This window comes from Acipenser ruthenus, chromosome 18, assembly GCF_902713425.1.
Source record: "Acipenser ruthenus chromosome 18, fAciRut3.2 maternal haplotype, whole genome shotgun sequence".
Lineage (NCBI taxonomy): Eukaryota > Metazoa > Chordata > Actinopteri > Acipenseriformes > Acipenseridae > Acipenser > Acipenser ruthenus.
Genome location: NC_081206.1, coordinates 13,089,933 through 13,115,956, shown reverse-complemented (window position 1 = coordinate 13,115,956; position 26,024 = coordinate 13,089,933). Strand labels below are relative to the sequence as shown.

At 44.1% G+C, this 26,024-nt stretch overlaps 1 protein-coding gene and 1 pseudogene across 1 annotated transcript; both read right to left on the bottom strand.

Moving 5' to 3' along the window:
* Positions 1-8,169: 8,169 nt before the first annotated feature.
* Positions 8,170-14,001, bottom strand: LOC131698627 (zinc finger protein 446-like). Its single transcript, XM_058991237.1, has 2 exons — positions 12,281-14,001; positions 8,170-8,454 (listed from the first exon to the last, which is right to left on the bottom strand). The coding sequence occupies exons 1-2, from the start codon at positions 13,284-13,286 to the stop codon at positions 8,447-8,449; spliced, it is 1,014 nt and encodes a 337-aa protein (XP_058847220.1). The 5' UTR covers positions 13,287-14,001; the 3' UTR covers positions 8,170-8,446.
* An 861-nt stretch (positions 14,002-14,862) lies between these two features.
* On the bottom strand, positions 14,863-17,736 carry LOC131698544 (uncharacterized; annotated as a pseudogene).
* Between the last annotated feature and the right edge of the window lie 8,288 nt (positions 17,737-26,024).

Sequence of the window (26,024 nt, the reverse complement as noted above, 5' to 3'; positions counted from 1 at the left end):
ACTGAATACTATAAATATTACACTGAATACTATAAATATTACACTGAATACTATAAATAATACACAGAATACTATAAATATTACACTGAATACTATAAATAATACACAGAATACTATAAATAATACACAGAATACTATAAATAATACACTGTACTACTATAAATAATACACTGAATACTATAAATAATACACTGTACTACTAGAAATATTACACTGTATACTATAAATATTACACTGAATACTATAAATAATACACTGAATACCATAAATAATACACTGAATACTATAAATAATACACTGAATACTATAAATAATACACAGAATACTATAAATAATACACTGTACTACTATAAATAATACACTGAATACTATAAATATTACACTGAATACTATAAATAATACACAGAATACTATAAATATTACACAGAATACTATAAATATTACACTGAATACTATAAATAATACACAGAATACTATAAATAATACACCAAATACTATAAATATTAGTGAATACTATAAATAATACACCAAATACTATAAATATTACAATGAATACTATAAATAATACACAGAATACTATAAATATTACACTGAATACTATAAATAATACACAGAATACTATAAATATTACACAGAATACTATAAATAATACACTGTACTACTATAAATAATACACTGAATACTATAAATAATACACTGTACTACTAGAAATATTACACTGTATACTATAAATATTACACTGAATACTATAAATAATACACTGAATACCATAAATAATACACTGAATACTATAAATAATACACTGAATACTATAAATAATACACAGAATACTATAAATAATACACTGTACTACTATAAATAATACACTGAATACTATAAATATTACACTGAATACTATAAATAATACACAGAATACTATAAATATTACACAGAATACTATAAATATTACACTGAATACTATAAATAATACACTGAATACTATAAATATTAGTGAATACTATAAATAATACACTGAATACTATAAATAATACACCAAATACTATAAATATTACAATGAATACTATAAATATTACACAGAATACTATAAATATTACACTGAATACTATAAATAATACACAGAATACTATAAATAATACACCAAATACTATAAATATTACAGTGAATACTATAAATATTACACTGAATACTATAAATAATACACAGAATACTATAAATAATACACTGAATACTATGGGTCTGAAATATCCCAGTTATCTAAACTAGCTTTTCATTTTATTTCAGTTTACTTTTTGACATTTTCTGTCTCAGCCATCACAACTTCTGTAGAGCTCTCAGAATTCTGTCTAAACGCTAAGAACATCTGATACATAAGAATGTAACCATTATCCTGTCCCCCTTCAACACTGCCCCTAGTGGATATAAGAAATATCACATTTAGAGCAAACGTGGTACAGTATTTGACATCCACTAGTGTAGCAGGGAACAGGTCAGTTGTTACATTCTGCTGTACACAGACAGTTTAGACATGATTCTGAGAGCTCTACTGATGCCACAGTTAAAGTGATGCTGTGAACCTCATGCATTTTATTTATTACATTGTTAGTTCTGTTTCATCTTCATGGCGTCTATCTTTGCAGTTACCTTGTATGGCCGGAACCCCAGTGCCTCACCTTGTGAATGCGCTGCTGTCTGGATTGTGTAATAAATTGGCATCTCAGCCCATTGAATTGAATGGAAAGACGAGGGCTGCACATGAACCGCAAACCATAGAGGAACTTCTTACATTTCAACCAAAGAGCAAGCTCTGTAGAGAGCAGTCAGTACAGGGCTTACAGTATGCTGATATCAGTGTTATTAACTCACCGCTGCTAGGAGAGAATTGATTACATTTGCCAGCGCTGAGTCATTCAAGCGTGGTTTAAATCCTGTTGCTGCTGAGTTGTTGCTCTTTGGTGGAAGAGTACATTAAAATATTTGATTCACAATTACTTTCCTTGTTTAAAGTATACGTAATTATTGACCAAAGCAAAATGTGTGTGAGAATGGATGATGTTAAATGTATATGTGTCTGCTTTTTGGTTCCTGGATCCCTCTTGAGAAAAAAAATGACAGCTAGTTAAAGAGGGGCAGTTGGCAACTCTGCTGATGCAGGCTCCATGACATGTCAATGAAAGGTCACAATCTTCAAAACAAATAAACTGGGACTATAATCTACAGGGAACCCAATAGGTGATGTATTAAGAACCTCTGTGTGGAGCAACATCCAACTGGACAGTCCTTACAGCCATGCTACCGCCGTGGATGAAACCTGCAAAACACTTGCATTAGACTCAATTCATGTGCCATGGTTCAGTTCAAAACCCTTGCATTAGACTCAATTCATGTGCCATGGTTCAGTTCAAAACTTGCATTAGACTCAATTCATGTGCCATGGTTCAGTTCAAAACTTGCATTAGACTCAATTCATGTGCTATGGTTCAGTTCAAAACCCTTGCATTAGACTCAATTCATGTGCTATGGTTCAGTTCAAAACTTGCATTAGACTCAATTCATGTGCTATGGTTCAGTTCAAAACTTTCATTAGACTCAGTTCATGTGCCATTATTCAGTTCAAAACCCTTGCATTAGACCAGTGTTTCTCAACTGTTTAGTCATTAACAATGCTTTTTAATTAACATCAATGATTAATTACATTTAATTCCACTAGTTCCGAGAATTACAGATAAATAATTCATAAAACAAAAAAATAATTAACTCCAGTCACTGGTATAATGATATATAGTACATAAAATGTGTACTATTATTGAATATTTCCGACATATCTCCTTTGCTTGCGCCATTGTGTGGATAACAATAAGAATAAACTGTGAAATTCAGACTTGTACTGTAGCATGGCAACAGGCATAAATGGAACGGCTGCTTCATTCTGATTGGACCATATTAAATCTGCATGACAAACCGGATAGCACAACTGGCAGTGATGTTGCTGAGTAACAACACACATTTCTGACTTGGTGTTTGCATTCGACTCAATTCATGGTTCAGTTCGAGCGTTGCACGTCTCAGCTTTGTTACTGAAGTGCCATACCTGCCAGAGCTCTGCATTGGACCAGCCGTCTAAGATGCTGTACCTGCATTGGACCAGCCGTCTCTAAGATGCTGTACCTGCATTGGACCAGCCGTCTCTAAGATGCTGTACCTGCATTGGTATCCCTGGGAGTGATTTCACTTGGCTAGCCCTTGGGTCAGGTTTGATAATGATGGCCGTGTGTGAATATTCCCTCGGAAACCAAGCTCTATTACCGGTACTTGATTATTCCATATTTATCACGGTTGCCAAGGTTTTTACCTTAGTTACCAGTGATTCACCACCGTGCTTTCACTATGTTTAGGCAAGTCCAAATAGTTAAACCATCGACGCACTAACCTCTCACCCTTAATGTAATTTCATTTGAAAAAACGGCAGTTTAACTTGAATAAAAATGGAATACTTTATTTCCTTAATTCAAAACAATCCTTTTGGCATCCTGTTTAACTACCAAAATGAAAGTAATCTTGAATGAATATAGACAATTTTCAGCTCAGTGGAAATTTTACAACAGCTGGTCAAAGCGCTGACCTTTAGCCTTCTGTGGGAAACATGCCACAGTTCAAAGGTTTTGGGAAATATTTTAGGGCTGTTAAAAAAAAGAAAGAAAGAAACTGACAGAAAAGGACTTCAAACAAGTAAAAAAAAAGCAAGGTCAGGTGGCAGAACCTGCTCATCTGGATTTAATTTCACAAATTCCACTTCTTTTTCCACTTGTCTGTTTACAGGCCTGGAGTAGCCCTTCAAGGTGCCCTGTCCTGGTTTCGTTTGTCTGTGCTGGCTGGGAGTAACCAACGCTCTCCCTCCCCCTCCTCCTCCCCGCCCCCCCTCTCTTTCTGCCTTCAGCACGAAGCGCGTGAAAGAGCAGCGGGTCAGTGGTTTGAAAGGGGCGAAGCTTGTGTGAAAAAGGCCATGGAGCTGGCCTGCAGTGTCCTGCACCTGCACAGTCTATTCAGCACCACTGTTTACACACTGTCATCCACAATGAATGCTTCCCATGTGCCTCTATGGGCTGCCCTTTCCCTGGGATGGGACCCCATCCTGAGTCCTTGTGCCTGCTTAATTGAGCATACAGCGCTCTTGATTAAATGCCTGCCCTGTCTCCCTCTCCTCTCTGCTTTCTAAATGAGGGGACCTATCTGTGAATCAGCGGTGTGGGCCAGCGCCTTGGAGAGCTCAGAGCCATCAGGGAAACATGTCTCGTTCTGTGAGGGAGCGCAGACTGGAAATGTGAACTGGGGGCAAGCGGAGGTCCCGGCCTTCACAGGGAAGGCACGGAGTCCGCAGGGCCCTAGAGCCTGCAGCATAACTGCACTGCACAACCCAACAAGAGCGGCAAGAAGAGAAAGAGTGGGATTGCTTTACTGCTCTACTCCCTGATTACACCTGAAGCACGAGGTCTTGCCTGACTTGAGGGCATCACAAACTCCCACAGGGTTTCTTTATAAATTATATATCCAAGACCTGAATAATGGCAAGCTGATTCGCTAAAAAAGGTCCATAAACCATTATAACCAGCCTCAGAACTCATTACCAGACGCTGGAAGCCATGTGTCTGTGCCCCACATGGAGAACTGGAAAAAAAAGTATTTTTAAAGGAACTACTTCCCCCCTAGTAGAAAAACCTAAAATGCATTGAAATAAAATTTCAAATCTTCATTGACATATATTTGCAGAATTATATTATAGATGGCAAACTAGTTTGGCTTTAGCTGCCAAAAACAGCTGATAATATTTGGTACTTCCATATGTGGAGGTATTATTGCTCAGTACCTTGTGGAGGTATTATTGCTCAGTACCATGTGTCTGTATTATTGCTCAGTACCATATGTCTGTATTATTGCTCAGTATCATGTGGATGTATTATTGCTCAGTACCATGTGTCTGTATTATTGCTCAGTACCCTGTGTCTGTATTATTGCTCAGTACCATGTGTCTGTATTATTGCTCAGTACCATGTGTCTGTATTATTGCTCAGTACCATGTGTCTGTATTATTGCTCAGTACCATGTGTCTGTATTATTGCTCAGTACCATGTGTCTGTATTATTGCTCAGTACCATGTGGATGTATTATTGCTTAGTACCCTGTGTCTGTATTATTGCTCAATACCATGTGTCTGTATTATTGTTCAGTACCATATGTCTGTATTATTGCTCAGTATCATGTGGATGTATTATTGCTCAGTATCATGTGTCTGTATTATTGCTCAGTACCATGTGTCTGTATTATTGCTCAGTACCATGTGGATGTATTATTGCTTAGTACCCTGTGTCTGTATTATTGCTCAATACCATGTGTCTGTATTATTGCTCAGTATCATGTGGATGTATTATTGCTCAGTATCATGTGTCTGTATTATTGCTCAGTACCATGTGTCTGTATTATTGCTCAGTATCATGTGGATGTATTATTGCTCAGTATCATGTGTCTGTATTATTGCTCAGTACCATGTGTCTGTATTATTGCTCAGTACCATGTGTCTGTATTATTGCTCAGTATCATGTGGATGTATTATTGCTCAGTACCATGTGTCTGTATTATTGCTCAGTACCATGTGTCTGTATTATTGCTCAGTATCATGTGGATGTATTATTGCTCAGTACCATGTGGATGTATTATTGCTCAGTACCATGTGTCTGTATTATTGCTCAGTATCATGTGGATGTATTATTGCTCAGTATCATATGGATGTATTATTGCTCAGTACCATGTGTCTGTATTATTGCTCAGTACCATGTGTCTGTATTATTGCTCAGTACCATGTGGATATATTATTGCTCAGTACCATGTGTCTGTATTATTGCTCAGTATCATGTGGATGTATTATTGCTCAGTACCATGTGTCTGTATTATTGCTCAGTACCATGTGTCTGTATTATTGCTCAGTACCATGTGTCTGTATTATTGCTCAGTACCATGTGTCTGTATTATTGCTCAGTACCATGTGTCTGTATTATTGCTCAGTACCATGTGTCTGTATTATTGCTCAGTATCATGTGGATGTATTATTGCTCAGTACCATGTGTCTGTATTATTGCTCAGTACCATGTGTCTGTATTATTGCTCAGTACCATGTGGATGTATTATTGCTCAGTACCATGTGGATGTATTATTGCTCAGTACCATGTGGATGTATTATTGCTCAGTACCATGTGGATGTATTATTGCTCAGTACCATGTGTCTGTATTATTGCTCAGTACCATGTGTCTGTATTATTGCTCAGTATCATGTGGATATATTATTGCTCAGTACCATGTGGATGTATTATTGCTCAGTACCATGTGGATGTATTATTGCTCAATACCATGTGTCTGTATTATTGCTCAGTACCATGTGGATGTATTATTGCTCAGTACTTTCTCCCTCTGGGTTTACATCTCTAAAGACAACGTGCAGTGTACACATTAGTAGAAATGATGTTAAAATGAAGCACTGATAAAGAGATCTGGCCTATATTGCATGTGTCTATGCAACTAGAACCAAAGAGCAGCTCCTATTCAACACAGCTCATATTCAAAGCAACTTAACAAAAAATTCTGAACACAATATTTGAATATTTGCAGTAATAACCACAAAGAATGATTGCAAACATCCAAAAGGAGTAAAATAACTAACTAAAATGTCATTTCATTTGTGCCGCTATGGTTACGGTTTCAACTTCGTTTCCATGTTATTTCCACCATTAATATCTCAGCAGTGGTAGGGGGTAGAGTGATGTTCTTTGGAACATAAACATTTTGTCTCTTTTTAATCTTTAAACAGCCTTTCAATATGATTAGTATTTTAAAAGATAAAGGAAGAGTCAAAATGTTAAAGTTTCCTCTGCGCACAATAATTATCCAGAACTGGAGAAATAACGGTACAGCTACAGCTTTAGTACTCGGCACTGAGGTAGCGGTCTCTGCTGACTTCATTTCCTACGGTTGTTAGAATTTGAATTGATTTGTAGTTAAGTTATTGTTTTTGTACTGTCGGTTTTTGTTGCATGTACATGCAAGTGATTGAGAGGTGACGGGTTCCCATCAGCTCCACTCAGAAAGACATGCGGCCAACACACAAGGCACTGTGAGAATGCTGCCCGCTTGACGGAGAATATCAGCTTTCTGCGCCGACCTCCTGGAACTGATTTCGAGCTGCAGGACTCCCGTTGAGGACTTCCATCCCTATTCAGTGAAGCAGCTTTGCACCCGTGTCTTTTTCTCTCTGCCTGTCACACCCAACAGCCTGTCATTTTTGCACACTCACTGCCACTACCTCACAGAAACACAGACGGGCCTTATACGTCCAATTAATTAACAACATTTAAAAACTATCTTTACTTTTTTATTTTAAACTGTTAGTTAAAACTTAATATGAAATGCTTAATGGCTGCTTGTGGCAGTGTGGCAGGGTGAAAGCCCTGCTGGTGCACGGGTGTGTGTGGGGGGCGGGGGGGGGGGGGGGGGGATATTGGGTGGCAGGGAGGGGGTTAAATTCCTCCCTGCAGAAACACGTGGTGTATTTAAAGGGTGATCACGGGTGTTGTGAGGATGGTGATGGTGAAGGTGCTGTGCAGAGCGGTGTGCGGTTTGTTGTTTTTGTATTGTTTGTATGTATTATAAATAAATGCGCTTGAGCTCTTAAACTGCAAGCTTTTTGGTCTCTGAGTCTCCTTGCCGACGCGACCCGGTCACATTGCTATAAGCTCACTTCCTTTAAGTAAACATTATAGTGGCATGATTTATGGTTTAAACTAATGCCTAATTTCCACTGGCCAAGTAAAAAGTGATTCAGTGCTCGAAACTTGTTCTGCGTCAAAAGGTCACTGGGGGATTGTGGGATAGTATTGTGCTGTGCTTTAAAGAAACCTGTAGCAGTACTATGTTCGGAAAAAAACTGCCCGTGCTGATGACGTAGTTCTTTGACCAGGTCTGGCACATCTGGAACTTCATCGTAAACCAGGCCAGAACAAGCGTCCACGACCGGCCAGGGCCGATGTGTGAAAATTCCTCCACCCCAATCGATATAGCCATATAGGAAATTATTTAAAGTGCTGTGGCAAAGTGGTAAGTAAGGGGAACAGGTGTAGCGGTGATGCGGTGCAGGAGTGACAGGCAGACAACGGTATTCCAGTGAAAACAGTGCTTTATTCTTTTTTCCAGGTCTGGTGACCGCAAAGCAACTAAATCCCCGGCGATACACAACGATGTGTAACGCACGGGGATAACAATAAACAAGGCACAGTCCTGAACAAAAACAAACAGACGGTCACCAGTCCTGGGTGAGTGCAGTATTGCTGGGGCAAACACAGATAGTGCGGGGTGCAGTGGTGCTCCGGATAGTGCTGACCCTTGGCGACAGCTCCGGAGTAGTGCTTTAACTGTCTGGTGGTGAAAAACACAGACAATTACACAGACAAACACAACACAACACAACACGTAATTATTTCTTTTTAACGATGAGAGCTCCTCTCTCGATCCTTCTCTCTCCAAACGTTTAACCCAAACGAAGGAAAAGAACAGCGTTACCCTGGCCCCTATATGTAATCCCGCATGATATCTAGGTAAACGGTTGCAGCTGCCTTATTACTTGCAGCTGCCCCTTGTTTACCTGTCAAATCAATACGGTCTTACAACAGAGTCTCGCTTCCTTCCAGGCTGACCCACTTTCCGGTCCCGGAAACGAACTGTCAGGCCAGCCCTTCCAGATACTTCTCCTCCCGTTCTTTAGCGCCCTCACAGGTCGGGAGGAAGATTTATCACCAGAACTCATTGTATTTCTGTCACATATCCCACCGCTCAGAGTGGAGCCGAAGGAACACTCGGCTAAATCTACCTTTCCCATTGCTCCCCCCTCCCGGGAAAAATAATCCGCATTTTGGTGGTCTTTCCCCGCACGGTGTACCATATGGTACATGAAGGGCTGCAATGCCAGATACCACCGAGTTATCCGGGCATTGCTGTCCTTCATGGTGCTTAACCACTGGAGTGGGGCGTGGTCTGTGACAAGATCAAATGAGTGTCCCAGCAGGTAGTATCGTAAAGAGTGAGTAGCCCATTTAATGGCCAAACACTCTTTTTCGACTACGGAGTAGTTACGCTCCCGAGGTAACATTTTTTTGCTCAGGTACAATATCGGGTGTTCTACTCCAGCTACTTTTTGGGACAAGACTGCACCCAAACCTACATCCGAGGCGTCGGTGTGGAGGATGAATCTCTTGGTGAAATCTGGGGTAATAAGAGTGGGGGCCTGGCAAAGTTTACGCTTAATCGTATCAAACGCCCCCTGACACTCAGCTGACCATTTAATTAAATTTGGAGCACTCTTTTTGGTGAGGTCGACTAACGGGTTAACCACTGTGGCGTACTCGGGGATGAAGCGGCGGTAATAACCGGCTAAGCCCAGTAGTGACCTCACCTGAGTCTTGGTTTTGGGGATCGCTGCATCAACCAAAGCCTGGATTTTGGTGACCACAGGTTTCACCCTTCCATTTCCCATTACAAATCCCAAATATTGAGTCTCTGTCTTGGCAAACGCACATTTCCTCAAGTTAGCTGTCAGCCGGGCTGCCCTTAGAGACTGAAGAACGGCTGCAACCCTAGCCAAATGCTCTCGCCAGGTGGAGCTGTAAATCACCACGTCATCAATATACGCTGCTGCATATTCATGATGTGGGCGTAAAACCTGGTCCATCAGTCTCTGAAAGGCAGCGGGCGCACCATGTAGCCCAAACGGCATGGTTTTAAAGTGAAACAGCCCCTCTGGTGTTGAAAATGCGGTTTTCTCTCTGGAGCTGCGGGTTAGAGGGATTTGCCAGTATCCCTTCGTCAGGTCCAGAGTGGAAATAAACCTCGCTTTTCCCAGTCTGTCTAAAAGTTCGTCGACCCGAGGCATGGGATACGCATCGAACTTGGCAATAGCATTCACCTTTCTGAAATCTACGCAGAAGCGGTTGGTGCCGTCCTTCTTAGCCACTATTACAATAGGACTGCACCACTCGCTCCTGGAAGGTTCAATCACTCCAAGCTCGAGCATATCCCGTACCTCTTTGCGAACGCCACTTCGTCGACTTTCCGGGATCCGGTACGGTCTCTCTCGCACTGTGACACCTGGGGGAGAGATAATGTCATATTCAACTAAGTTCGTCCTGCCGGGCACATCAGAAAAAACATCGCTGAACTCCTCAATAAGCTTACGCAGCTCTCTTTGCTGATCCGGAACTAATTGTTCCCCCATTGAAATCGCTCTTGTGCTCGGGGTCTCTGGACAGGGACCTAAATCATCCTCCATATTGCCTGGGGCTATAAATAAGACCTCTCTTGCCTGCCAGGGCTTCAACAAATTAATGTGGTAAATTTCACGTTCATTCCGGCGATCGGGCTGTCTAATTTCATAATTTACTTTCCCTATAGCCCGAATCACCTCATACGGCCCCTGCCATTTAGCACACAGTTTTGACTCTGATGAGGGAAGTAGCAGCATTACCTTGTCCCCTGGTCGAAAGGTTCGAATCCGTGCATTTTTGTTATAATGCTGCTCTTGTCGGTGCTGAGCCGATCTGAGGTTGTCTTGCGCCAAACGACCGACCAAATCCAGGCGATCTCGGAGTAGGAGCACATACTTCACTACATTTTTAGACGAGCCTTTGTGCTCCTCCCACCCCTCTCTCAGCAGGTCGAGAATGCCGCGAGGCTGCCGGCCATACAGGAGCTCAAAGGGGGAGAACCCCGTTGAACTCTGCGGCACTTCTCTCACTGCAAAAAGGAGGTAGGGGAGAAGTGATGCCCAATGTTTCTGCTCTTGTGTCACAAATCGCCTCAGCATCGACTTTAAGGTCTGATTAAAACGTTCCACCAGACCGTCCGATTGTGGATGATAAACGGACGTCCTGATGGGACGTATTTTTAATATTTTGTACACCTGCTGTAACGTATTGGACAAAAAGTTAGTTCCGTGATCGGTCAAAATCTCCTTGGGGATCCCTACTCTGGCCATAATCTGTGCTAACTCGGTGGCTATTGCAGCGGCACTAGTGGACCTCAATGGAACTGCCCCCGGGTATCGCGTTGCATAATCCACCACTACTAAAATGTGCGTATACCCGGAGTCAGAAGGTAGCAAAGGGCCGACTATGTCCATTGCAATGCGCTCGAAAGGAGTGGAAATAATCGGCAGTGGGACCAAAGGGGCGGGGCGCACTCGACCCGGCGCTACTCGCTGGCAGTCTGGGCAGGTGGCTACATATCTCGACACATCAGTATGAAGACCTACCCAATAGAATCGAGCCAATATCCGTTCCCTCGTCTTCTCGGCTCCGAGGTGCCCCGCAAAAGGGATATCATGCGCCAGCCTCATGACCTCGGTCCGACAAGACGGGGGAACCAACAATTGTGTTACAGGCTGTCCTGTGCCCGCGGCTAGGTTTACCCTATATAGTAATTGCCCCTTGATACTGAAATGTGGATATACTAGCGCCCCAGCGCCGTCAACATCCTTACCTTCAATGGACCGGACCTGCCCCCAAGCGTGCACCAGTGACGGGTCGTTTTGTTGGCCCCACACTAGGTCCGCGCTTGAGTACCACGGGTCCGGTACATTGAGAGGGGCTGGAATAACCTCTGCTCTAGTCGGTCCAGTAACCTCGCTCTCTCGGTCACACTGCGTTCCCACTCCCTTCGACTGGCGTTTGTTACCATTGCAGCACTCTCCCACCAGACCCCAGCCTTGTCTCACAAATGCTCCCTCCCATTTCGCGGTCCGTCTCTCCTTATTTGTTTTTCTAGGACGGAAAAGAGGGGAAAACATTTCAGTGTGAAAAGGAAACACATCACCAATTCGTTCCTCTTTTTTTTTTTTCTGCCACGTTTACGTGTGTGGCTGAGACTGCCATTGTTTGCATCAATTCTTTGAATTTTGGCCAGTCTCGACCCAGAATAACTGGGTGTGGCAACCTTTCCGCCACCCCGACTACAAGGTGACGTTTTATCGGTCCTACCGATAAATATACTTTTAATGTGGGGTATGCCGCCGTGTCTCCATGGATACAGGAGATGGCCACCTGACCTCGTGGCCGCCACGACACACCGCCCAGGAGAGCTGTCCTAATCAAGGTTTGCTCACACCCTGTGTCCACTAATGCGTGGGTTTTCACATTCCCTAACACAACATTAATCAAACAAGGCCCCTCCCGACCATATTCCCCACGCTTACCAGTTTCAGGTGCCCAATTGCACGCGGCCACGTCACACTCCATGGCAGCGGGGCATGACCTGGCCAGATGTCCCGGCTGGTGGCACCTAAAACAGATAGGAGGGACAGAGGGGGCATAGGTCAGAAATCTGTCCCGCTGCTGGTATGGCAACGGGGCAGGGGCAGCACCTCTACCCCAGCTGGGGGCCAACCTTGGTCTCCATGGGGGGGAGGCAAGGGGGCCCAATGGGGTCGGTGCTCTGGGAGGTCTGGGTCCCTGGAACGTGGGGGGTGGTGGTGGTGGTGTTGGAGGAGAGGGAGGGAGAGGTCGGCTGCTCCGAAGGGCAGGGGCCGACAGGATCCCGATCCGGGCAGAGGTCAGGGAGTCCTCGAAGTCTTCGGCCAGTTTGACCGCCTCCTCCAGGGTGTCGGGGTTGTGGCGCCGTATCCACGCCTGGGTTTCGGCGCCGACCACATGGCAGAATTGCTCTACCACAATGGCTTCCCCCATCTGCTGGGCGGTCTTCTTCCCGGGGGTCAGCCAATGCACCATGTGGTCGCACAACCGCTCTGCAACCACCCTGGGGCGTGTCTCCGGGGCTCTCCGGTACTCCCTAAACCGCGCCCGGTGGGTCTCTGTGGTGATGTTCAGCCGGCGGAGGATAGCCTGCTTGACCAGGTCATAATCGGTGGCGTGATGGTCGCTCATGGCTTGGTAGGCTGCCTGAGCCTCCCCAATCAGGCAGGGTCCCAACTGGCTGGCCCAGAACTCCCGCGGCCAAGCCGCCGCGGTAGCCAGCCGCTCGAACGCCACCAAATACGCCTCCGGGTCATCCTCCGCCGACATCTTCATTGCCCGTGCCTTCGGGGGCGACATCAGCGGTGTTGTGGTAGGGGTCGTCGCTGCAGCAACGGCCAGCCCTACCCGTTCAATGAGCGCCGTGTAGCGCTCCTCCCTCCTTCTCTCCTCTGCGTCGCGCCTGCTCTCCAGCGCCTGCAGCAGCTCCGCCAGTGCGTTGCGGTCCATGATCCCGTAGTCTGACACCACGTGTGGCAAAGTGGTAAGTAAGGGGAACAGGTGTAGCGGTGATGCGGTGCAGGAGTGACAGGCAGACAACGGTATTCCAGTGAAAACAGTGCTTTATTCTTTTTTCCAGGTCTGGTGACCGCAAAGCAACTAAATCCCCGGCGATACACAACGATGTGTAACGCACGGGGATAACAATAAACAAGGCACAGTCCTGAACAAAAACAAACAGACGGTCACCAGTCCTGGGTGAGTGCAGTATTGCTGGGGCAAACACAGATAGTGCGGGGTGCAGTGGTGCTCCGGATAGTGCTGACCCTTGGCGACAGCTCCGGAGTAGTGCTTTAACTGTCTGGTGGTGAAAAACACAGACAATTACACAGACAAACACAACACAACACAACACGTAATTATTTCTTTTTAACGATGAGAGCTCCTCTCTCGATCCTTCTCTCTCCAAACGTTTAACCCAAACGAAGGAAAAGAACAGCGTTACCCTGGCCCCTATATGTAATCCCGCATGATATCTAGGTAAACGGTTGCAGCTGCCTTATTACTTGCAGCTGCCCCTTGTTTACCTGTCAAATCAATACGGTCTTACAACAGAGTCTCGCTTCCTTCCAGGCTGACCCACTTTCCGGTCCCGGAAACGAACTGTCAGGCCAGCCCTTCCAGATACTTCTCCTCCCGTTCTTTAGCGCCCTCACAGGTCGGGAGGAAGATTTATCACCAGAACTCATTGTATTTCTGTCACAAGTGCCTATGACACCCTCCGAACCATTTTTAAGAAACATGTATGACTAACAAGTATTCCCAAACGAGATTGTTGGCAGTGATACATTTTTTTAAATAAAATGCTAATTTTAATGTGATGGGCATAACTTCCTGTCTCGGTTTTGAAGCAGCCTCAGGATACCGGTAATGACATCACAGAGGGAGACGGTGAACAAAAAACAGATTAACATTCACAGAGACAGGCCACTTTTTAATAATAGAATGCCTCGTATTTGTGTTGTAGCTGGTTGAACAAAAGAATATTAATATTCACCGTTTTCCGATAAAAAAAAGTTCAAACACCCAGCACGAATTGCTATGTGTCAAACTGGCACACCTACATATGTGGTATGCATTTCGCGTCAGATAGCTTTGAAGAAAGACTGATGATGATGGCAGAGATGGGCCTGGATGTAAAAAGAAGGCGTATTTTAAAATCAACCACGGTTCCAACCATTCTGAAGCAACAGCAAGCTGCTGGCATTGATGTGGGTCCCCAAAGAAACGACCAAGAAAGGCGTTTCATAAACGGGAGGTGTCTCAGGTAAGTTTTACATTAAACACTACCGGTGCGACAGTTTCAGTTTCTAAACCAGTTACTAAGCAACCTGGCTCAGAGATTTTAGTATGTCAATGCCACAATAAACTGTTAGTGAAATACAGTATTAACAATTAATTCATTAAAAAACAAACAAAAAAACAACAACATGGCATTGAATTTAAAATACACATCTTATGATGCACTTGGACATATCATCAGTGATGTAACCTGAGGTCATCGGGTGTTTCGGGTCTTTCAACATCATACACCCTCGCCCAGGCGACCCAGCCGGAGTTGATCAAGCCCCGACTTGGGTCCAAGTAGCGTGTCTACTTCACCCACGGGTCATTCCTCCTGATCCACAGCCACCTAGAGGCTCTTTCAGCTGCCTCTGTGGCGGTCTTAATGGCCTTCCTCCTGTTGGCCCCTGTGATGCCCAGTAGGCTATAGGCCCTGTAGAGGGATTGTCCAGCGAACCCTCTGCAGCCCACTTCAACGGGCTCACATCTTGCTCTCCACCCCTGACTGCGGCACTGCTCCACCAGGTCCTTGTACTTTGCCCTCTTTCTTTCGTTCGCCTCCTCAATGCGATCCTCCCAAGGGACGGTGAGGCCTCAGTGTCGTCACTGTGATGGTGTCTGGGGACTTAAACTGCTTTCCCAGGTCAACTTTCAACTCCCAGTCTTGAGCTGTTGCGAGAAGACCTGTGGAAGTTCTAGCAGCTGGTGTTGGCTTTTCCCCAGTTCTGACAAAAGCGATGGCCTGTTTCGCTGGTCGGAAGAGCTTGCAGTGGCTAATTCCACTGCAAATGGCATCTGCTATGGCTCTGTCATGGTGCCAGCGATAGCGACCTTCGCCTAGGGCTTTTGAGCAGCAGCTGAGGATGTGCTCAAGGGTTCCTCTCTTCAGGCACAGCGGGCATGATGGTGAATCGACCTTGCCCCAGCAGAACAGGTTGGATGGGCTTGGTAAAACAACGTAGACTGCCTGGATCATGAACTTGATGCGATGGGGCTCGGCCTTCCAAAGCTCAGACCATGTGACCTTTCGCTCCACCGCTTGCTCCCATTTTGTCCAGGCTCCTTGTTGCCGCATTCCAACCATCCTGCTGGCTCGCTCCTCCTCGACTGCTGCTCGCACCTCCTGCTGCACTAGCTTCCATCTGTCTTTCCCTTGGGCCTTGTCATAGCGTGGTGTTATAATGCTACCAAGGCCAGCTTTTCCGGGAGTCACCGTACCCACCAGCACGCTGTGCCGTAGCCGTGACTCAGCCTGCTCCACTGCATCCTGAGCCCTCCACTTTCTCCCTGTCCTCACCTCTATACCGGCTTGGGAGACTTTTGGGTCGCTTGACTCCCTGTATTGCAGCACCTCCCATGAATTCCTCATTCAGGCTGCTGATGGGTAGCTTTAGCTTGTTCTTCTGACCGTACAGGGCGATGCTGCTCAGGCTTCGCGGTAATCCCAGCCACTTGCGAAGGTAGCTACTGACCCTTCTCTCGAATCCCTCGACTATGGAAATCGGGACCTCGTAAACGAGGAGGGGCCAGAGGATCCGTGGGAGGACATCATGTTGGTATATCCAGGCCGTGAACTTACCAGGTAGACCTGACTTGTCCACTACAGCCAACCACGCTTCCAGCTCCTGGTTGGTCATCTGGATTGATGCTGTATCCCTCAGGCTGCTGTCAAACATCTTGCCCAGACTCTTTACCGGTTTCTCTGTGACGGATGGAATCTGTGCGTCTCCGATGGCGAAGCGGAACTTGTCCACCGTCTTCCCCCTCTTCAGCTCCAGGGATCTGTACTTTGCTGGCTTGAAGCTCATCCGTGCCCAGGTGACAAGCTTTTCCAATCCCTTCAGAATCCACCTACTTCCTGGGACAGATGTTGTTGTCACGGTCAGGTCATCCATGAAGGCTCTGATAGGAGGTTGTCGCACACCAGACTTGGTCAACAGGCCTCTGCATTCCACCTCAGCTGACTTCACCAGCATGTTCATGACAAGGGCGAACAGGATCACTGAAATGGTGCAGCCAGTGATGATTCCCTTCTCAAGCATGTGCCATTCTGATGTTATGGACCCTGAGGTGACTCTCAAACTGAAACTGTTGTAGTAGTCCAGTATGAGATCCCTGATCTTACCTGGGACATGGTGCCGATCCAAAGCCACTTCAACCAGTTTGTGGGGTATGGAGCCATAGGCGTTCGTGAGGTCCAACCACAGCACAACAAGGTCTCCTCTGTTCTCCCGGGCTTCCCTGATTAGCTGCGTGACCACCCCTGTGTGCTCCAGGCACCCTGGCACCTTCGGGATCCCTCCTTCTGGACTGATGTGTCAATGTAGAAATTCTTCAGGAGGTATTCTGTCAGACGCCTGGCCACAACGCTGAAAAATATCTTTCCTTCAACACTGAGCAGCGAGATGGTTCTGAACTGGTCGATGTCCTTCGAGTTCTCCTCCTTCGGAATCCATACACCTTCTGCACATCTCCAATGTTGAGCGACTTTGCCCCTCCTCCAGATCACCTTCAAGATTCTCCAGAGCCGATGTAGTAGCTTCGGGCAGCGTTTGTAGACCTTGTAGGGCACACCACTCGGTCCAGGGGCTGAGCTTGCTCTTGCCCTCTTGACAACCTCCTGTACCTCCTTCCAACTGGGCTCCTTCTCGTCGAACTCCGTGGTTGGTACTGGTGGAACTATCAAGGCCTTGCAGTGCTCCAGCTCTTGCTCTCTGGCCGTGTCACTATAAGTGCTACGGAGATGGTTGTCGATCTCATCTTTGGAGCAGGTAAGGTGGCCACTTCGCTTCGGCCCTAGCAGCTGTTTGGTGAATCCAAATGGATTTGCTAAAAAGGCAGCCCGCTTCCTGGCCCTCTCTTTCCTGCGCCTTCTATGCCACTCAGCTCTCTGCAAGGTTATGAGCTTCTCAATGATGATGTTGCGTAGCTCTAAAAGGGCTCCTCTCTCTTCCTCACTCGCCTCCTTAAACTGTCGTCTCACGGTCCTCAACTCCTGCTTTATCTGTTGGATCTTTGCCGCTCTCTTGCTCATGTTGTATGGCGCCTTCACTGTTTTCTACTCCTCCGTGCCAAACCTCTCTGCAGCCAGGCTAACAATGATTGTCGTCATTGTCTGGAGACATAAATCATAAAAACCAAAAATGTGCACATCCTTAATATACTGTACATATGTATATAGAGAGAGATGTGTTAAATACATGCCAGTAGCAATCCACAGCATTCGGTTATTCTGCTAGTATCCATAATTCATGTATTAATATTGTTAACTAAAGGACTGACATAACTATACAATATTGGGTAATATGACCATTCCGTGTTGCCAAGATAATGATTCTCTGCGGACATCTGCTGTCCCTCCTGCCCATCCGCGTTGGTGTTGTTGGAGTCTCTCTCCGAGTTTGACCCTTCTGATTCGGAGGCATACAGCTTGAATTGATAGGGAGACAATACGTTTTCTCTCTCTACAATAGATCCATCACTACATGATTCACATTCATAAGAGGTGTCTGAAACTGATAAAATGTGGCTACTCTCACTTTCACTGTCCCTGTCAGCCATACTGGCAGATGCAAGGACCCTGCGGGTATCTCCCTCTTTGACATCACAGTCTCCTGGCCCTAAACCAGGAAATGGAGATCGCCCTCTGTGTATTTCCGGGTATTAATAGATTAATTGTAGCACGATTAAACATAATTTGGTAAAATGAATGTGATTATATGTTCAAGTGAGACCTGATAATATTATTTTTTATGTTTTTGGTAAAAGTCAAATTCCATGTCATAGGCTCTTTAAGGATTAATTAAGCTATTTTTTTTTTTCACTTGAGTGTTTCAAGTTTTTTCACTTGAGTGTTTCAAGTTACGGGTGACATTTACAAATAATACCCAAGTCCACTGTAGTCTTGTACAATAAGGAGCTAAACAATGATGTGGTGCCTGAGCAATAGGCTAGTTTGTGTTCTTGACTCAGTCTTACCTTTCATGAGTTTTTCAGGTAAGCACAGGGATCTTCTGAAATTGAGGGAAAGGGGCCAGGTAGCTACTTGACAAAACTCCTCTTGAGATGCTACAGAATGTTAAAGTGACAAAGGAGTAGGCCAATGGTAAAACAAAACCTTTGAGCATTTGTTCTTAGAACCTCAAAGGTAAATGTTTGTCTTAAAAATAAGGACAGCTTCGGAGGACAGCGTGTGTTTGTCTTCGCAGCTCCTGAGTCACTGCGGAGGTTGTTGCGGTGAGCTGAGCCTAAAAATAATTGGCTACTCTAAATTGGGAGAAAATAATAAAAAAAACAATTGCCGACTACTAAATTAAAAAAAAATAATAATAATATTACCACTGGATAAAACATTAGATGTATTTATTTATTTATTGTTTTCAGTTCAGGTGTTTTGCAGTTTTTCAGAAACAGGTTTTTTAATTGTTTTTTACATATCACAGTGTAATGTTTACAGGAAGAATTATTATTAAAATGTATCTTTGCTCAAAACGTTTAAGGTATCTTAGAAGTTGTTTAGTACAGTATGAGTGATAACAAACAGACATTTCAAACAAAAATAAAAAAAAGAAATTAAGGCTCTATCTACATTCTTTTAGCCCAAACTGCAATAGTATCTGCAGAATCAATAAACCTTTTCAATTCACACTGTGTGCGGTATCAATAAACCTTTTCAATTCACACTGTGTGCAATATCAATAAACCTTTCTAATTCATATCTTGAGAGACAAAGATTGACCTACATATTTAGCAATTGGATTACAGTATTTATTATATTATATGACAGAAACAGTAATACCAAACATTTTTTTCCAAACATTAAACTTTCCAGTACATCGTAAGCACAATACTTGTTGTAATGTTGTTGAAGCTGACACCCTGGGATCCTTCAAGAAGCTGCTTGATGAGATTCTGGGATCAATAAGCTACTAACAACCAAACGAGCAAGATGGGCTGAATGGCCTCCTCTCTTTTGTAAACTTTCTTATGTTCTTACAGTGCCTATAGTAAGTATTCACCCCCCTTGGACGTTTTCACAGTTTGTTGTGTTACAACCTGAAATCTTGATGCATTTCAATGGGATTTTTTTTCCTTTGATTTACACAACCTACTCAATACTTTCAATGTGTGAAAAAATGGCAGGGGGCGGGGTGGTGGTGAAAAAACGAATCAATTAAAAAATAAAAACCTGAAATGTCTTCATAGATAAGTATTAGATAAGGGCAGCAGTGTGGAGTAGTGGTTAGGGCTCTGGACTCTTGACCGGAGGGTTGTGGGTTCAATCCCCAGTGGGGACACTGCTGTTGTACCCTTGAGCAAGGTACTCAAGGTTGCTCCAGTAAAAACCCAACTGTATAAATGGGTAATTGTATGTAAAAATAATGTATAATGTGATATGTTGTAACAATTGTAAGTCGCCCTGGATAAGGGCGTCTGCTAAGAAATAAATAATAATAATAATAATAATATTCACCCCCTTTGCTATGACACTCCTAAATAAGCTCAGGTGCAACCAATTGTCTTCAGAATTCGCACAATAAATTAAATGGAGTCCATCTGTGTGCAATAAAAGTGGTTCACATGATTTCAGATTAAATACACCTGTCTCTGTAAGGCCCCACAGTTGGGTAGTGCATTCAAAGCAAAGATACTACCATGAAGACCAAGGAGCTTTCAAAACAACTCCAGGATAAAGTTGTGGAAAGGCGCAGATCAGGGGAGGGGTATAAAAAGATATCAAAGATATATTTTTGGAGCACAGTCAAGTCGATCATTAAGAAGTGGAATGTATATGGCACCACCCAGAATCTGCTTAGAGCAGGCCTTCCTCCAAAACCGAGCAGCCGGGTAAGAAGGGCATGGCTGAGATGGGAGAAACTGTCCATGTGTCAACAATAGCTCAGGTACTCCACAAATCTGGCCTGTATGGAAGAGTGGCAAGAAGGAAGCCATTTCTGAAAAAAGCCCATGTAAAATCCCGCTTGGAATTTGCAAAAAGTCATGTGGGAGACTCTGAAAAGATGTGGGAAAAGGTTCAGTGGTCCAATGAAACAAAAATTGAACAAAAAGCGTTATGTCTGGCGCAAACCCAACACAGCACATCATCCAGGTAACACCATCCCTACTGTGAAGCATGGTAGTGGCAGCATCATGCTATGGGGATGCTTTTTATCGATGGACTGGGAAGCTTGTCAGGGTAGAGGGCAAAATGGATGGAGCTAAATACAGGCAAATCCTTGAGGAAAACCTGCTTCAGTCTGCAAAAGACCTAAGACTGGATGGAGATTCACCTTTCAGCAGGACAATGACCCCAAGCACGCAGCCAAAGCGACCCTGAAGTGGCTTAAAAACAAGAAAGTGAATGTCCTAGAGTGGCCCAGTCAAAGCCCGGACTTGAATCCGATTGAGAATCTGTGGCAAGACTTGAAGATTGCTGTCCACCAATGATCCCCATCCAACTTGACAGAGCTTGAACAATTTTGCCAAGAAGAATGGGCAAATATTGCAATCCAGATGTGCAAACCTGGTAGAGACTTACCCCAAAAGACTTACAGCTGTAATTGCTGCCAAAGGTGGTTCTACCAAGTATTGACTCAGGGGGGTGAATATTTATCTAACCAAGACATTTCAGGTTTTTTTTTATTTTTCATTAACTATTATTTCACAATAAAAATTCTCTTGCCTCTTCAAAGTGTTGAGTAGGTTGTGTAAATCAATGGACAAAAAAATCCCATTTAAATGCATCAAGATTTCAGGTTGTAACACAACAAACTGTGAAAACGTCCAAGGGGGGTGAATACTTACTATAGGCACTGTATGTTATAATAAGTGTTTAACCATTGCTTACCACAATAAGAATTGAGAACTTGTTCACACTTGCATCTTATACCGGTATCTTTGTGGAACAGTATTACAACGTCTGTTCACACTGGAGTTGTTGCCGGCGTCGAACTGGTAAGATCTAGACAAGCGCATATTTCGTACCGGTGTAGGGCCAGAAAGTAGAACATTGTTAGAATGTGGTACATGCACCAAAACATGACCCGTGTAAGGTCAGAAAATGGTACGCTGTCAAAAAGTGGTACGTTTCTATATAGTCTTTTGCTGTGCCAGTTTATGTATTTTTTTCGTTTTTCAATATATACACTGATAAGCTGTATAGCCTACAGTACACTGTGAAGCTAGAAAGTGTTGAACAGGCTACTGATGTATGCTTGCTCATATACATTTTAGAACCATTCATTTTGTTCATAAATTGCTACAGACCTTCTTACATTAACAGACAATATGTAGATTTAGCTTTTGGAATCTACATTTATTTTCAAATGTTTACACAGATGGATAGAATATATAATAATTGTATTAAATGAGTTCTTCTTAAAAATAATGAATGAGTCTTCTTAAAATCAATCTAAAGAGTTTATTTAAAAATCAATTTAAAAACAGGAACAAGAACAAAGAAAACTGCAGGTTATGAACATATTTAATCATAAATCAATGCAACAGTTTGTCTGAGTTGAGGTGAAGTACAATACTTCCCTCTTTCTCTGGTTTCACTACAAAACAAACAGAACTGCAATATTGTGTGCATGCAAAGCTACATGACTGCAACGTCATGCTGTGTGACGTCCATCAAGGTCTTTAAACCCTTACAGATGCTGCCTGTGTGCGTGCTGTCCCAAGGACTCAGCACTGGATAGGTCATGTTGGCTACAGCTAGATAATAAAGTGGAAATAAAATAGTGTTTGTACTCTACCTAGTCACTCTGTATAGGAATGTTACCGTGGAAATGTAAGCTACATTAATATGTGCAGTTCACCCTGGCTCTATAAGAGTGTCAGTGTTAATATGTGCAGTTCACCCTGGCTCTGTAAGAGTATCAATGAAATTTATAATTAAAGTTCGGGAGGAGGGTCAGACACCAATCTCCGCATCACCAAATTGAATCATTCAATTTACGCATTAGCTAGCTAATTAAATTGTTAGCACTATAAATACCCTCTTCACTTATCTCTCAGTTGCGTTTTGATTTCATCGTACATGCACGCATTATGGTTAGTATTATTATAAGCGGACTTGAAACACCTCGCACGCACCGACTGCATCTCCACGAAGCACGTCTACTACCGGAAAAATCCGAAAGCAGGACCATCGCACCTGTCAATCAAAGGCTCATTCAGCAGTTCCTGAGCATTCTGGCTCCAACTATAACCTTTCAGGTTACCTCCCCTCACTGCAGGCGTCCAGCAGGCCCCTGCAGTGACCTCTTTGGCCACTATGGGTGTCCAGCAGGCCCTCATAGTGATCCTTTCTCTGTGAAATGCTTTTCTTTCTGCTCTTCAGCAGTTTTGAGCATTTGTATCCAGAGTTTGTTTTTACAGTTAGGAGCGGCTGCTCCCGCGATCTATCCTGGGGTTTCGACACCCGCCACTGTTGTATAATATGCATCTGTAACCTTCTGGTTACACCCCCTCATCACTGCAGGCGTCCAGCAGGCCCCTGCAGTGACCCATTTGGCCACTATGGGCGTCCAGCAGGCCCCCATAGTGCTCCCTTCACCTCCAACTATAACCTTTCTGGTTCCCTCCCCTCACTGCAGGCGTCCAGCAGGCCCCTGCAGTGACCTCTTTGGCCACTATGGGCGTCCAGCAGGCCCCCATAGTGCTCCCTTCACCTCCAACTATAACCTTTCTGGTTCCCTCCCCTCACTGCAGTGACCTCTCTGGCCACTGTGGGCGTCCAGCAGGCCCCCATAGTGCTCCCTTCACCTCCAACTATAACCTTTCTGGTTCCCTCCCCTCACTGCAGGCATCCACCAGGCTCCTGCAGTGACCTTTTTGGCCACTATTGGCGTCCAGCAGGCCCTCATAGTAATTCTTTCTCTGTGAAATGCTTTTCTTTCTGCTTATCAGCAGTTTTGAGCATTTGTATCCAGAGATTGTTTTGCCAGATTTGTAATAACTTCATTGAAGGAACCTGTGCTATTCCACCTATAACTTCCTTCATTTCCGCTCACCGTAACTCCACCACACCCAGCATCAACAGTCCCTCACGAAGATTGCTCCCTGCAATATGCAAATCGACCACGCTATATTCTTAATCAAAATTGCTGGGAAAAACGCATGACTGGCTAAAGCCAATATATCAAACACATTTAAAATCATGCCCATTGAGCCTGTCCTCAGGGGATTGTATTTTTTATATTTCCACTTTTCTGTCCGGTCCCCCTCCTACTAAACGCAATCTTCTGTCCCTCCTAGGCCATTTAAACTACATGGGAGCATGGGAGGATTTGCAAACAAGAGGAGGCCATTCAGCCCATCTTGCTCGTTTGGTTGTTAGTAGCTTATTGATCGCAGAGTATCATCAAGAATCTTGAAGGATCCCAGGGTGTCGGCTTCAACATTACTAAGCTGGTTCCAGACCCTCACAATTCTCTGTGTAAAAAATAAATAAATAAAAATAAAAAAAAGTGCCTCCTATTGTCTGTTCTGAATGCCCCTTTATCTAATTTCCATTTTTGACCCCTGGTCCTGGTTTAAAAAGTCTCCTGGGTTGACTATGTCAATACCTTTTAGGATTTTGAATGCTTGAATCAGATCACCGCGTAGTCTTCTTTGTTCAAGTCTGAATAGCTTCATTTCTTTTAGCCTGTCTGCATATGACATGCCTTTTAAATCCAAGATTATTCTGGTCGCTGTTCCTTGCACCCTTTCTAGAGCAGCAATATCCTTTTTAACGAGGTGACTAGAACTGAACACAATATTCTAGCTGAGGTCTTACTAATGCATTGTAAATTTTTAACATTACTTCCCTTGATTTGAATTCAAAACTTCTCACAATATATCTGAGCATCTTGTTGGCCTTTTTACAGCTTCCCCATATTGTCTAGATAGTGACATATCTGAGTCAACATAAACTCCTAGGTCAAAATCTTTTTCAAAGATTCCTTCAATTTCAGTATCTTCCATATGATATTTATAATGCACATTTTTATTGCCTGTGTGCAGTACTTTACACTTCTCTATTAAATGTCATTTGCCATGTGCTTTCCCAGTTTTGAATGCTGTCTAGATCATTTCGAATGACCTTCGCTGCTGCAACAGTGTTTGCCACTCCTCCTATTTTTGTGTTGTCTGCAAATTTAACAAGTTTGCTTACTATACCAGAATCTAAATCATTAATGCAGATTAGCAATAGCAGAGGACCTAATACTGATCCCTCCGGTACACCACTGGTTACCTCGCTCCATTTTGATGTCTCCTCTAATCAGTAATTACAGTTGGGAGCAGCTGCTCCCGTGTTCCCCACCCCCCATCAATGCAGGCGTCCAGCAGGCCCCTGCAGTGACCTCGCTGGCCACTATGGGCGTCCAGCAGGCCCCCATAGTGCTCCCTTCTCTGTCAAACGGTTTTCTACCAGCTGCAAGCTTCAACTGGGCCCCACAGCCCCCTTCTATTCCTTACCTCATACGGTTGCCCAGCAGGGCCCTGCTTTTCCATTGACTCTTCTGCCCTTCCCAGCGGTCTTCCAAATGTAACCTTTTAGGTTACCCTCCCCTCACTGCAAGCATCCAGCAGGCCCCTGCAGTGACCTCCCTGGCCACTATGGGTCTCCAGCAGGACCCCATAGTGGTCTCTTCTCTGTGAGATGCTTTTCTTCTTTCAGCTTATCGGCAGTTTATTCAAACACTTTTAAAACCGTTCCCATTTCTTTGAATATCAGTCAGGGCCACAATACCGCATACTCTGGAGACCATCTGTTTTCTACATGTTAACTACTCCCTAATCCACGTGCATGCATTTCCTCGAATCCCTACTGCGTTCAGTTCGAGAAATTAATCTTTTACGTGGGACTTTGTCAAAAGCTTTCTGGAAATTTAAATAAACCATGTCATATGCTTTGCAATTTCTACGCAATGAGGATAAATCCTCAAGGCAGAGCTTTCATCTCCTACCTTCTCTCAATTTGATCCTTTCTGTCGATTCCCTCAACGATGTCATACTCATGGATCCTTTTTTTTCGCAAGGAACTCCGCCCGTGGGAGCTCCTACTAAAAGAAAGGAATGGCAGTACTTTCTTTTACAACAACTGTCTCCTGCTGCACAAAGACATTCATCAGTTCAGAGATGCAGCTCCCTCTCTTGGCTTTGGAGGATACTACAAGGGTAAATGGTTTTCTGCTCCATGGCTCGACCAATTCAGCATCATTCCTATAACTGATCACTCCTCGTCATTGCGCAAAATGTGTCCATTTGCTGTAGCCGCATTCCTTTTGGGGGTCTTCCTGGGCTCAAAATCCATTCTTCTCCGCTCACATAATTCACCTAGTCTAAATCTTTAACAAGGCCATTCATTCTCCCACCATATAATGAGAATATTCAGAAGGATTACCTGTTTAT

Excerpts from the sequence above, each read along its gene's own strand:
- LOC131698627 (XM_058991237.1), bottom strand. The coding sequence starts at position 13,286 with ATGGACCGCAACGCACTGGCGGAGCTGCTGCAGGCGCTGGAGAGCAGG.